This window comes from Canis lupus, chromosome 1 (genome assembly GCF_011100685.1).
Source record: "Canis lupus familiaris isolate Mischka breed German Shepherd chromosome 1, alternate assembly UU_Cfam_GSD_1.0, whole genome shotgun sequence".
Taxonomy (NCBI): domain Eukaryota; kingdom Metazoa; phylum Chordata; class Mammalia; order Carnivora; family Canidae; genus Canis; species Canis lupus.
This window is the reverse complement of record NC_049222.1, coordinates 7,947,782-7,960,673: the sequence shown is the minus strand read 5'-3', so window position 1 is coordinate 7,960,673 and position 12,892 is coordinate 7,947,782. Positions and strand designations below refer to the sequence as shown.

The 12,892-nt window shown below is 40.8% G+C and overlaps 1 protein-coding gene and 1 long non-coding RNA gene across 2 annotated transcripts; both read right to left on the bottom strand.

Moving 5' to 3' along the window:
• Window positions 1-579: 579 nt before the first annotated feature.
• Window positions 580-5,795, bottom strand: LOC111093261. The gene is made up of 3 exons (XR_005353341.1): window positions 2,850-5,795; window positions 1,096-1,280; window positions 580-785 (listed from the first exon to the last, which is right to left on the bottom strand). It is a non-coding gene; the product is annotated as an uncharacterized LOC111093261 (long non-coding RNA).
• A 1,082-nt stretch (window positions 5,796-6,877) lies between these two features.
• Window positions 6,878-12,453, bottom strand: LOC102152482 (dnaJ homolog subfamily A member 1-like). The gene is made up of 3 exons (XM_038525802.1): window positions 11,951-12,453; window positions 11,370-11,454; window positions 6,878-7,189 (listed from the first exon to the last, which is right to left on the bottom strand). The coding sequence occupies exons 1-3, from the start codon at window positions 12,206-12,208 to the stop codon at window positions 7,182-7,184; spliced, it is 351 nt and encodes a 116-aa protein (XP_038381730.1). The 5' UTR covers window positions 12,209-12,453; the 3' UTR covers window positions 6,878-7,181.
• Window positions 12,454-12,892: the final 439 nt, after the last annotated feature.

Genomic DNA, 12,892 nt, shown 5'->3' with positions numbered 1-12,892 from the left:
ACCCAGCTGGCTGCAGGCCGCACGGGACAGGGTCTGCAACCGAAGCTGGAACAGGAGCTAGGCCGAGGGGACGCCCGCGGTGGCTGAGGGGCGTCCCAGCGCAGCCCCTGGGCGGCGCAGAAACCCGCTCGTCTGAGCTCAGAGTTCCCCGCAAAGTGGTGGCCACGTGCAGTCTCCAAGGTGACTCAGTACAACTGGGTCAGTAGCAGAAAACACGAGAGAGCTCGCCGCTGCACCTGCCGTTGGGACCGGGTGCTGGGGGGCACCCGCTTCCTCTCCAGGCCCGGCTCATTTCCTCCATCGTCAGCCAACATTTTGGCTGCCCTGTGCGGCAGAGGTGGGGGTGATCCGGGGTTTATCCAGGCCCGCCCAGGGCAGCTCTGTTCTTTCCTTCCTCTTGCCGGGGTCGGCGGTAGCAAGGGACAGCGCACTGGGTTCAAAGCACCGAGGGCAGCCCAAGGGCCTTTTTGTCCTGACCCCCGGCCTGAGGAGACAGAATGGCCAGGTGGGAGTTGTAGATTGATTGGCTTGATTTGATATTTTTAATTCGTGAAAGATACAGAGAGAGGCAGAGGCAGAGGCAGAGGGAGAAGCAGGCCCCCTGCAGGGAGCTCGATGCAGGACTCGATCCCAGGACCCCAGCATCAGGACCTGAGCCCAAGGCAGACGCTCAACGGCTGAGCCACCAGGCGTCCTGGGAGTTGTAGCTTTAGATGTAGCCCAGCTGGTGTCCTCCAGTGGATGGGATCGTCATGCTAGGAAACAAGACGTCTAGTCAGGCGAACCTGGAGGGGATTAGAGGGCTTTGGAAAGAAAGCACAAATTCCCCCGGGGGTCTCGAGGACCCCTGGGTCGGTCAGTCTGGCTTCACCACTTGGCTCTCAGGTGTGTTTCGGCGACAGAGGACACAGCAGCATCTGCTGGTCTTTGGTTTAGTGCACATACTGCACTCTGGGGGATGAAGCCGGCGTGATAAGCCCCCAGCGGCAGGCTCCCTGGATCAGAACATGCTGAGTACTGCTCTGCCGACCCCCAAGTTCTTCTTGGAACTCCGGATCCCCCCAAGAAGCCATGAGCTCAATGCATTCCGCCCACCTGTGTGCTGCTGATGGTCATGGCACGGTGCTGTTCACAGGCAGGTGGGAAGGTGGTAGCTGCTTGTTCCCTGTTGTCCAGCACGGCACAGCTTTGCAAAACACACACAACCGTGGAATTCTGGAATTAAGGAGGCAGCTCCAGCCTGGGAGAAATGCTCACCCCTGCCAACCTGAGGGGTTCCACTGTGTGGAAAATAAAGGGGTAATGGCATCATTTCCTGATCAGATATTCTCCATCACTTTAAATGCTTTCTGTGACTTTGGCTGTCAGAATCACAGAATGTCTGCTAGAGTCGTAAGTTTAACACATTCACAAAGTGCTTACTAGACACCAGGGTACTCTACAAGCCTGGTTTTATCAGGAAAAAATTAAATAACTGGGCTTGGCCACCAGGAAAATCTGAAATACATCAATGGAATAGTGCGCTTTTCATTTCTTGAGGACGTATTCAAAGAAAGTATGGCTATGGCTTTCCCAAAACACAGTGAGAAATGATTAATCAACAGGTAAACTGAGGAATGGAGAGAAACTCAGAGCTCTTTATGTATTCTTTAGTGTTCAGTGACTTAGGAAACATCCACACTTAGGGTACAGTTTCCATTAACTTGCTATTTTGTGTTGTGTAGTCATTCTCATTTTTTTCTGTATTTTTTTAAAACTTTCCTCTATTTGTTGGTCATTGCTCCTGGATGATTTTTTTTTTTTTTTTTAGTTGACTCTGGTTAATGGTTTAATGGAATTTAAAAGTTCATATCAAAAGGAAGTATTTTTCTCTCTTATCCTGTTTGTGATCTAATACCTACTTCAGCATTTCTGTGTGAGAAAAACAGGTACTGTAGAAATGAATAGGTAACAAATTGGCTCATTATGTGAGGACAAAGCTTAAAAAGAAATGATTGAGTTGCATTAATTAAATATGAATCATTGCTATGAAAATGAATCCAAAGGAAGCCATTGTTAGGAATCTCCTGGGAACCTGCTCTTCAGAAAATATGTGTGAAAAGAGCCAGAATCCAGTGTGGAGGAAACTGTCTCTTTATGGAGACTACTTGTTGTACGGGTATTTTGAAAAGCTAAATTGACTTGTTATAGAGTTATTTAAATCTATAAATCTAAACTCAGTCTGAGTTCTCCAAAAATATCACAGATGCATGAAGCTACTAAACGGGTGTGCCATAGCGTGGTGGGCTAAAAATTTTGAAGGCATCGGGACTATAAATATTCTTACTGTTTTGAATGGTTGAAATAGCTTCTAGTATTTGTAGTTATGGTGCATGAGGCTCATTCAAATACGAAGAATATGAAGATTCGGAAGGTGTTACTTAGGATTGCTGAGATGCGTGCATGTATGGGTAATTACCTAAATGGCAGTAAAATACTCTGGCCCGCTGTAATTGTTTTGACTTTGGCAGCATTTTACTGTAAAAAGTAGTCAAATGAATTACCACTTACAGTTTTCATTGACTCTTTGGGGGGAAAAAGACAAGTCTCTTTATTGCTATTGATATTTTACTTCTTTGGATGAAATATTTCTTACGCTATCAAGTACCCTCAGATATAAATTCAGAGGAAAACCTTGTTAGTTCATTTAAAGATCAATCCATTTTTCAAATTTATAGAGTATCCATACATTTGGCGATAGATTTAGGATAAAATAAATGAAGCTAAACAACCAAACAAATCTTCATATATTTTTATTTAAAATCTGAGAGGGAGTTATTTTTCTTACTGTACTCTCACTTTCTGCCCACCTGGATGTTCTGGTTTAACTCTGCTTCTTGAGCTGAGGTTTTCTGTTGTTTAATAAGCTACCTCCAGTCCAGCAGCATCAAGCAGCATGCATTGGCGACCTTGGTTCTGAAGGGCAACTGTGCTGGTCTCTCCACTCAGGGTCTCACAGAGCTGGAAGCAAAAAAAACAGCCAGAGGAAAGCCCGGATCCTCTTCCAACCTCAGTGATTCTTGGCAGAATTAACTTCCTTATCAGGCTTTCCTTGCGGCCCTCTCCATTTGGAGCCGGCAAAGTTCCTGTCTTACTTGTGCTTTGGGATGTTGTCTGCCTTTTTCTGACTCCCACCTCCTCAACAGGGAGAAAGCTCTGCTTTCAAGGGCTCCACTTGGCTATTCCAAGGTGATCTTCCTACTTGAAGGTCAGTTGATGAATAACCTAATGGAATCTTTGGCCATGTGACTCATGGACTTGACACCAGTGGAGGAGGGTCCCCCGGTTCCAAATCTGCCTATCAGACTGTGGTTGTCAGTTTGGTGCTTTTTGAATGAATGTCTTTGGGGTCACATATGTAGCTAACTTTTATGAATTGCCCGTAACTACTCAACTAGAAGGGATTTTCACTGTTTTCTATATAAATTATATAACTTACTTATTATGTTACTTAAATCATTTAAATACTGATTTGGTTTTGTCTACTTGCGTTAGGCTTTGGACTTGGTTTAGGATCTTCTAGTATCAGCTTATTTCTGCCCGTTCCTCCTTGTATCTCCTATACTTTTTGCTGTATGATATTGGAACCATGTCTTCATGCTGAATTGTACCTTTTGGAATTTGTGATAGTTGTCTTTGCTTTACTATTTGTTTGTCTGATCTTGCTATTTTTGGCTGTGTATTTTATGAGCTCTTTTTATAAGATCATGATTTCTCTCTCACTTTTTTTCTCTGTCTTTGGTTTTGTTTTGCTCAACCTTTTCAGTTCCATTTAGATTTTTCTTCCATATACAATTGTTTTTGCTTTGGAACCAGACAAAAATTCTTCTTTAAGTAGTTGGGTTTGGCTCATTTACATTTACTTAAATGACAGAGAAGTTTGGTCTTAGTTTTTTAGTATTATATATTTTCTGGCTTTATCGATATTAAAAAGCATTTTACTAGGAAGTCTCTACTACTTTGCATTTCTGTTGTGTGTGTGTGTGTGTGTGTTGTGTAGTATTTCTGATGGTATAAGGCTTGTATGTCTGTGGTTCCGTTTCAAGGTGTGCTAAATTTCTCATACAATTCTGGTGCAGATTTTTCTGTTCTTTGGCAACATTTTTTTCTTCTGCTGAGTGTTATTCATTTGTTAATAACAGATTTAAACATACCTTTTATTTTCTATTATTGTATCTTTGCATTGATATTGTGCCAGTTCCCTGTATTTTATGTAACTTTGAATGAATTGGCCTTTCCGGGACCACCTACTTACAAGTTTCCTGTGGGGTATTAGATAAACCAGAGCAGAATTCCATTCTAGTTGCTTTTCTTTCCTTCTGCTTTGGAAAATGATTTATCTGTGGCCAAATCTCATTGGGTTTTGAAACAAAACTGTATCCAATGGGGCCTTTTTTTTTTTTTTTTTTTTTGGCAGCTCGATGTACATCTCACAACCATGGTGGCAAAAATGGGGTATAACCCTTGCCATGATCCTGTGTTCACACTTTTGAAAGAGTACTGTCTGTGTTCTCTGAGCTATATTGCCTTCTGCATTACTCCCATCCTATCTTGAGATTTCTTTCCAGTTCTTACCTGTAATCTGGGGTCTACAGTTTATATGAGTCTCCTTGTATCCCTGAAAATGGATATCTAGGAGAAGGAAAGATCCAAGAGATCCTTGCTGATTTATGAGCTATGTTCATACTGGCATGATAGTAGAGGGAAGGGAGGTGTCTGGAGTTTTAAAATTTTGGGTATAGTTCTTTGTGCAAAGAAGGCAAATCTTTTCTCCCTGACTGGGGTTCTTATTTGTAGTAGAGATTACAGGTTTTTATGTAGTTACATTTATCCATTTTCCCTTTATTGTTTCTCTGCTTTCTATCTGTTTAAGGTAGGTTCCTGGCTTTCCCTGAGGTTATAAACAATTTCCCCTGTTTTCTCCTCTGCTACCAGAGGGTTTTTTTTTTTTTTCACATTTAGCCTTTTAATATGATGAAAATTAAAATGTGATTAATGTGATGCAGGGATCTAAATTTAATTTTTTTGTGTAATTTATAGCTGATTGTTCCAACACTTCATGGGCAAATTGAATAGTATATCCTTCCCCACTACTTTGAAATGCCACCTTTTAATACTTTCAGCCCTAAATAGCTGGGATTGCTTATGAATATTTTCATTGGTTCTATTGATCTATCTATCATTTCTGGTATCTTTACTCCTGCTGTTTAATTTTCTATAGTTTTATTTATATCAAGGAAGTATCTCTTCTTTTGTTAAAATTCTTTGCTATTCAAGTTGTATTTTTCTTTTACATGTCTTTTAGCATCAACTTGTCAGGTTTTGAAGAGTTCTAAAAGCATTAGGATAGGTTACTGAATTTCTACTGAATGTATTAATTAAGAGAAATGATCAGCAGTATTGGTATTGAGTCATGTCATAGAGGAATGGCCTTCTTGCTTTATTTATTCAGTCGGCCTTACAGAAACATTTCAGAGCATTATCCTCTAGATCTTCCACATTTCTTGAGAAATTTATTTCTAAGTGTTTTGTAATTTAAAAAAATTTATGGCTCTTGTGAACAGAATTTTTTGTTGTATTGGTCATGTGGTCATTGCAAATATGAAGGAATGGTATCAATTTTCCTTTTGGTAATTGTTCGCAACCATTTGTATGGTTTCAGTGTTGCTCATGTGATTTTTCAGAGCTAGAATGTTTCCATGTCACTTCTCTATATCTTACCATTTAAGAGTTAGCTAAAATTCTAGTGTCCTTCACCGGTGTCTTACCTGAAAACTGTTTTCCTTGACAATTTCCCTCTTCTTTGGAAAGACTTGCACCCTGTTGACACGGGGTATTCGTGCTATCTTTATTGTGTCATGCATGTTTCGTTTTCTTTCCAGATTATAAACTGCATAACAATGACCAGATTTCAAAATTATTCTCTTTACACACATGATTTTGTGATGAGATTGTGATTATCAGTAGTTACTTCATCTACTAACAATTCTTACACCCATATAACTGCTGTTACTTTAGCATGTTAATGATTGTATTAGTTCTTGGGATTCTAAAGAGATTTGCAAAAAAACACATGCTTTTAAAAATAATCTACCTTTTCCAGGTTTTGCTGAATCAATCAATGATAATAACCCAGGATAATCATTCCTTAGCTTCACAGTGGCTTTTATGGGAAGAAGTTTGAAATGCGAGCAGAATTTTCAGAAGTCCATCTTTTTAACCACACATTCTCATCTAGAAAAAGTGAACAAGAGTCACGTATTGGAAGCTATTGAATTGCCTATGCAGTGTCATTGGTCCTGGATGTGATCCACCCTGGAGCATTTGTTCTCATAAGCAGAGGAGGTTTGTGAGTCGGAGATGAGGAGGTCAGATATTGCCCATTACTGTTATTTACATTCACGCTGGAATTGAATTGGTTTCCTGTTTCTTTTCACCTAATAATATTTACATTGTAGAAATAAACTGGCAATAAACTTTCTTGACCATTTTTAATCCAGCCAGTGAATTCTGCTTTCTCTGGAAAGAGAATGGCTGTGTGGTTGATTTTGTAACCTCTTGCCCCATTCCTCCTCCTGCCCCTGCTTCATGCTCGCATTTCCAGGCAGTTCTCTGTGCTGAGATGCTTGCCTGCATCACCTGCTCAGCTGGCTGCTTCTAGGTGACTGCATATTTGCATTATATTACACTGGGGGGATTAATTACCCAGTCCAAGCCTATAAAGAGTCTGGAAGAATATAAAATGCTTTGGTGCAGGCTTAGCAGAAGGGATGTTTGAATCAGCTTCTCGTCATTAAAATGGTGGGGTTAGAAATCACACTTTATATGAGATTGTAAGTGACTTTAAGATGTGTTTCTTTATTTTCTTGTGGAGGGATCATGAATATCTCATTCTGGTTCACTTTACGGGCATAAGGAATGTAAAATTAAATCCTTCAAATTGCGATTCATATGTACGTGTAAATGTATCATCTTCAGGAAGGTCCAGGCCCTGATTTTTATATCTCGGAAGCTTTTTTCTTACCGCAGGCACAAGCTAATCACAAGACCATGGAGAGGTGGGTTACATTAAAGGTTGGCGGAAGAATCCCAGAGGGTACCTGGCACATTCTTACAGGAGACTTGAAAAATAGAGGAGAATGTCATTCATCTGGAAGAGAAAAAAAGAAATAAAAATCTCTTGACTATATATTCCAACCCTGTGTTAATGACTAGGAAACCCATCATTTAGGTGTTCTCCATGGATACACCCCCAAAGGAGTTGTATGAGTTTGTGGGTAATCGAAATATTTTGTATAATATTTTCATTTTAGAATCAGACTCTGGTGTGAATTTTATGCCTTGGCTTGATGAGCACACAGGAGCTTGGGCTTGAAATTTGCATACTCTCGGATGCTCATGCTGGGCCTTGTAACTGAGATTTACAAATATTCCTTTTCAGCTAGGCAGCCAGAAGGATGAGCTCCTGGAAGTATAGCTTGGGGAAAAAGAAAAAAAATCCTACATGACACATGATGAGAAGGACTAACAGTTTTCTTCAGCGGCCACACCACACAGGGAGTTTTGCATGCCTGTCGGGTTAAATAGAGACCAAAACAAATGAGTGAGCTGAGCACATGGGGTGATTAGTAATTCTCTTGCATCCGAACGCCTGTGCCTGGCAAGAGCCCCAGTATTGAACTGCATGCTACTTGGCCATATAACTCTTCCTCTTAATTGTCATGTTTATTTTTTTCAAGACTGGTGCAACCTCATTATTATGCTGCTTGTTCTTTGATCCTTCTACTTGAAGGCCTCTCTAGATACTCCTCAGCTATGGGCATTCATGGATGGAGAAGTAGTTCTTTCTCACAAATGGTGGAATAACTAGGCCGGGGTAGGGGAGGAAGAGGTCTGTATTGGAAGCCGTGGATCTGCATGTGTTCAGGCAGGAGTCCCTGGGACAGTGATGCTCCCTACAAGGGTTTCCGTGGACTTCTGAGTAACTGGAGGAAAGGCTGCTGGGCCACCAAAGGGAACAGGGTCCACTCTGGAACAACCAGCATTGTCCAGAAGTGAGATGGGAAAAGTTACAGGTACAAAAGGGCTTTCCTCTTGTTCTTTTAAGCCAGTTCTGAGCTTTGATACAGGCTTTGCTGTCAGAGATTTTGTTAGTAGTCCAAAGGAAAGTCCTATATTTGCCTAGGATAAAAATGAAGCTTCCTGTTAAGGACACAGAGTTCTGTGTTCTCATCAAGCACCTGGTGATCTGATTCTTTTCAACTTGGCTCTCTGGACTACTATTTCTGGAAGCCAGAACCATCTCAATAGGGTCCTAAGCTGTCCTAACTCAGTGTGGAAGGCTACACTACTTTGATTTTCCCCAACCACTTTTCCAGGTGGGAGCTGGTGGGAGCCCAAGGAGGAGTCCATACTTTCTCATTAGATATAAAATACCTTGTTACCTTGTGCTCAGTCTGACATGCAAATGTGATAGGTCATCCTCATTGAAATAGTTGATGGCATCAGACCGGGAGCATCTATGTTAAAATCACATCTGGTTTATCTGTGTTTCCCCTGGTGCTTCACACATAGCAAACACCCAATAAAGATTAATTTATAAATACGTAAATCCTCAGATAAAAAGGCATTAGTTATTTTGTGGTGAGTACAAAGCCACTGTAGTAAGTGTGATTTCCATGGAATATATGCAGCAAAATTTGGAACTTTGAGCCTTAGGTCTCTAGGAATAAGAAAACAGTAAATAAAGTGGGCATGTTAGCGTCCACACTATATCTAAAAGTTAAGCTCGACCAGTGTTTTTGAAGGCTAGGTTGGGTGTAAATGAAGACCACCTGAATGAGAACTGGCAAAGGCTGTTTATTCAGTGCTTGCTCGCGCTAGCAAGGGGATGGGCCACCATCATTTGGGCTGAGCAGAAACTCAGAGGCAGGCAGGGGGGATGCTCTATAGGGAAGAGAGGAAGGCTCCCAATATGCCCTGTTTGGAGGGCATCAGCGGGGAGCTGCAGGTGGGCTTTCCTGAAGCAAGGCATCCTATGTGGTGGGTTCCAGGTGCATATTTGGCTTTCTTTGACTGCTATTAGCAAAGCTGTCAATCATAAATCAAGTCCTGGCTTGGGTGGATCACTGCAAGGGTTACTGTTTGGTTTCCTGGACTGTTGCTAGAGATAATGGTCTGACTTCCTACAAGTGTGACTTGCAGAGTAGGCTGGTTTTCTGGTTTGGCTACTGCAGAGAGTGGTTTGGTTTCTTGGACTAGTTGTTGTCTAGGCTGGAGGCTAGAGTTCAATTTCTACATCTGGTCTGACCACCGTCCACTTCTGTATTCAGTCTCTCATAGTTTTGAGGCTGAGACAATAGTGCTGAGAGTCAAAATATTTGAAACGTATGGAAAAACTTTTACATTATAGGAGTAAAATTAGCCGACTCTCTGTTTTTACAGACATACTTCATTTTACTGTGCTTCACTTTAGTGCACTTTGCAGATGCAAGTGAAGGTCTGAGGCAGCCTGGGTGGAGGAAATCTGTCCACAACATGTTTTCCGACAGTGTTTGCTTACTTCAAGTCACATTTTGGTAATTCTCACAATGTTTCAAACTTTTCATTATTATATTTTTGTTATGGTGATCTGTGACCAGGGATTATAACCCACTGAAAGCTCAGATGATGTTTAGCATTTTTTAGCAATAAAATATTTTTAATTTGAGGTATGTACATTTTCAGACAAATGCTGTTGTGCACTTACCAGACTACACTATAGTATAAGCATAACTTATATGTACCAGGGAAACCATCATTTGACCTATTATTGTGATGCGCATTTTGTTGCAATTGTCTGGAACTGAACGTGCAGTGTGTCCATGGTTTGCCTGTATATACAAAAGATCTTTGTGCTCAGAATGCTTTGTAACACTCTTGAAATACAGTGATTCTGACCTTATTTTTTAGGAGCTCTCTAGGCCATCATTAGAAATGTTCTACTGAAAGCAATTCTCCAAAGTGACAGTGAAGAAGTGCAATTTATTTAGCTTTGCAATTAGAGCGATAGTGATTCCTAAGAACAACAAGGATGATAAATCATTCCAGAGCAACATGTGGAGAGATGCAAAAAGCAAGAATAAAAAAACATCCTGGAAGAGAAAGTCAGAAGGGCAGGTGCCCAGAGGTTGCTGCAAAATGAATGAGTACCTGGAAGGTCAGGTGTGCTATCAGACCCCACACCAAGTGGAATTTGAAAAGACCAGTGGAAAATGATAACAGTGTAAGACATAATTACAAGGAAGAGCCTTGATCAGATTAAAATGTGTGTAACAAGAAAGTAGCTTAAAGTCTGAGGCATATCATAAAGCAGATACTTTATCAAGGAAAATGCTAAAATGATAGCATGCTTTGTAGAAAATACAGGTTTTGAATATGGTCATTTGACTAACGATTGAGAGCTTCTCATTATGGAATAGATGAGAATCCTTTTTTTTTTCTAGTGAGAGCTTTGAAGGAGCAAAGCAACTACCAGTTCAGTGATGATCAAAATGACACCAATATAATAGAAGAGGTACACAGAAAATAAACCTCCTCAGGCTTATGGAGCTTTTAATTTCCAACCAGAAAATTGAGCTTATCAGTGGATGCCATTGTCATTATAAGGCCCTTAGTTGCATTTGTGAAATTTCTGGACTAAAAAAATTAGTTGGTGATTCTTATATTTTTGTATCCACCTTATTTCATTTCAATATTGAATTACTTTCAAAGGGGATACTTTATTTTTGGTAAGATATATGAATAAATGAATAACAAATTCAGTCTCATTTTTACTTTAAAATCTTGTCTCTTTAGGTTTCTTCTGGCTGCCATAACAAAAATACCATAGGCGGGGTAGCTTATAAAAAAATGGAATTTTGGGGAGCCTGGGTGACCCAGTCAGTTAAGCATCTGCCTTCAGCTCAGGTCATGATCTCAGGGTCTTGGGCTTGAGTCCCTGCATCACTTCCTGCTCAGAGGGAGGTCTGCTTCTCCCTCTGTCTCTCCCCCTCATACTTTTTCACTCATTCTCTCTCTCTCAAATAAAGAAAATTAAAAAAATCTTAAATGATGGATTCTTTTTTTTTCAGTTTTGAAGGTTAGAATTCCAAGATCAGGTGCCTGGAGACCACCTTCTTCCTGGTTCATAGACCACCATCTCACATTGTCCTCACAATATGAGGCAGAAAGTACAAGGGAGCCTTCTGGGGTCTAAAGAGACCTTAACAAAGGTTAAGGGCACTAATCGTATTCATGAGGGCTCCACCCTCATGACCTAATCACTTCTTAAAAATCCCATTTCTAAATACCATCAAACTGGGGATGACCATCACATATGGCTTGGACAGGGACACAGAGATTCAGGCCATGACACTCTCCAAATGTCTTCAAGACCTGGGCAAGAGAAAAACCCCAGATATTAAAATATTATAAATTGTTACAATTATAATTGTTACTATATATATTAAAAGAGATTTGGAAATCTCATTATAACCGTTACTATGTGTAATTTCTTGAACTTTTGTATTTGAGTGTATTCTTCATTTAACTTTTAAAACACTGCCATAGTTGAATATTAGAACAAAAACAGTAACAAGTAGTGAGCTATGATTATAGTCCTTTACTCATTCACAACAGCATATAAAATGCCAGCAGTGCTGTTCACTGGCCCCATCAAGAGGTCTGACACGGAACAGCACCTCTAGGATGATGTTCATTCTCATATGCTTCCCCACTGTAATGGCGCCATCTTTCTTGATTTGGATCCAAGTCCACCAGTCCTATCTGGTCCATTTCATCAATTTCTCCTACTTCTTTCCTCTCAGGTAGGAGTTTTTCCAGCAAAGAGAGAAAGGAGAGGAGGGAGAAAGCCATTCTCAGGCAAGTTTACCTTAAATTCCATGATGAGACAACCCTTCTCATATGGTCTACAATCAATTAGCATGCCTTCATTTAGCACACACTTGATATCTCCGTGCTTGACAATCTGACCTTGCTGAGAGGTGATGACAGTGGTTTGGTTGTCAAGAGTAGATACTGGGTTTTGAAAGCTGCACAGTGCTTCGACCAGCTGTATATGCGTATACATGAATAGGTCTTCTCCTGGCTGAGTAAACAGAGCACGGTCCTTCTGATCTAAAATGATCATAGTATCTCCTGGTTCCAGTCCTGGCTCTTGGTCTCCGTCACCATAGAATGTTATTTTCTGGCCCTCTTTCCTGCCTTTGTCAATATGAACTTCTAGAACCTTCTTCTCTTGAATTATCTTCCTTCCATTGCAGCCTTTACATCAGTCTTTAGGACTGATCCATTCCCCCTGGCCCTGGTGCTTCATGCACACAGGCTGAAGTTACTGAACCATTCTGGTGAATTCTTATTTGTATTCCAGAACCTTGGCAACTGGAACAACATTCTACTGCTCCTTTCTTACCACCTCGGCCTTCACATTTGTCACAAATCACATTCTTTTGCAGAGCTAGGTTTCTTGTTGCACTGTCGTATAAATCTTCTAAGATTACTGGGAGCTGATGCACAACATTTTTACCTCTCCTTTCTCACTGCATCCTTCCTTCTCCTCCAAAAAATCATATCAAAGATGTCCATGAGGGAGCCCAAACCACCACCCACTCCCATGTTCTTTAATTGCCTATGCTCCTCTGTCATATAATTCCCTTTTCTTTGCATCAGAGAGCACTTCATTAGTTTGAGAAATCTGTTTAGACTTCTGTCCTTCATTTGGATTCTTATCAGAGTGGTAACTGCAGGGCCAGTGTCCTGTAAGCCTTTCTCAATTCTTTCTGGGTGACATCGGGTTTTGACCCCCAAACATCAT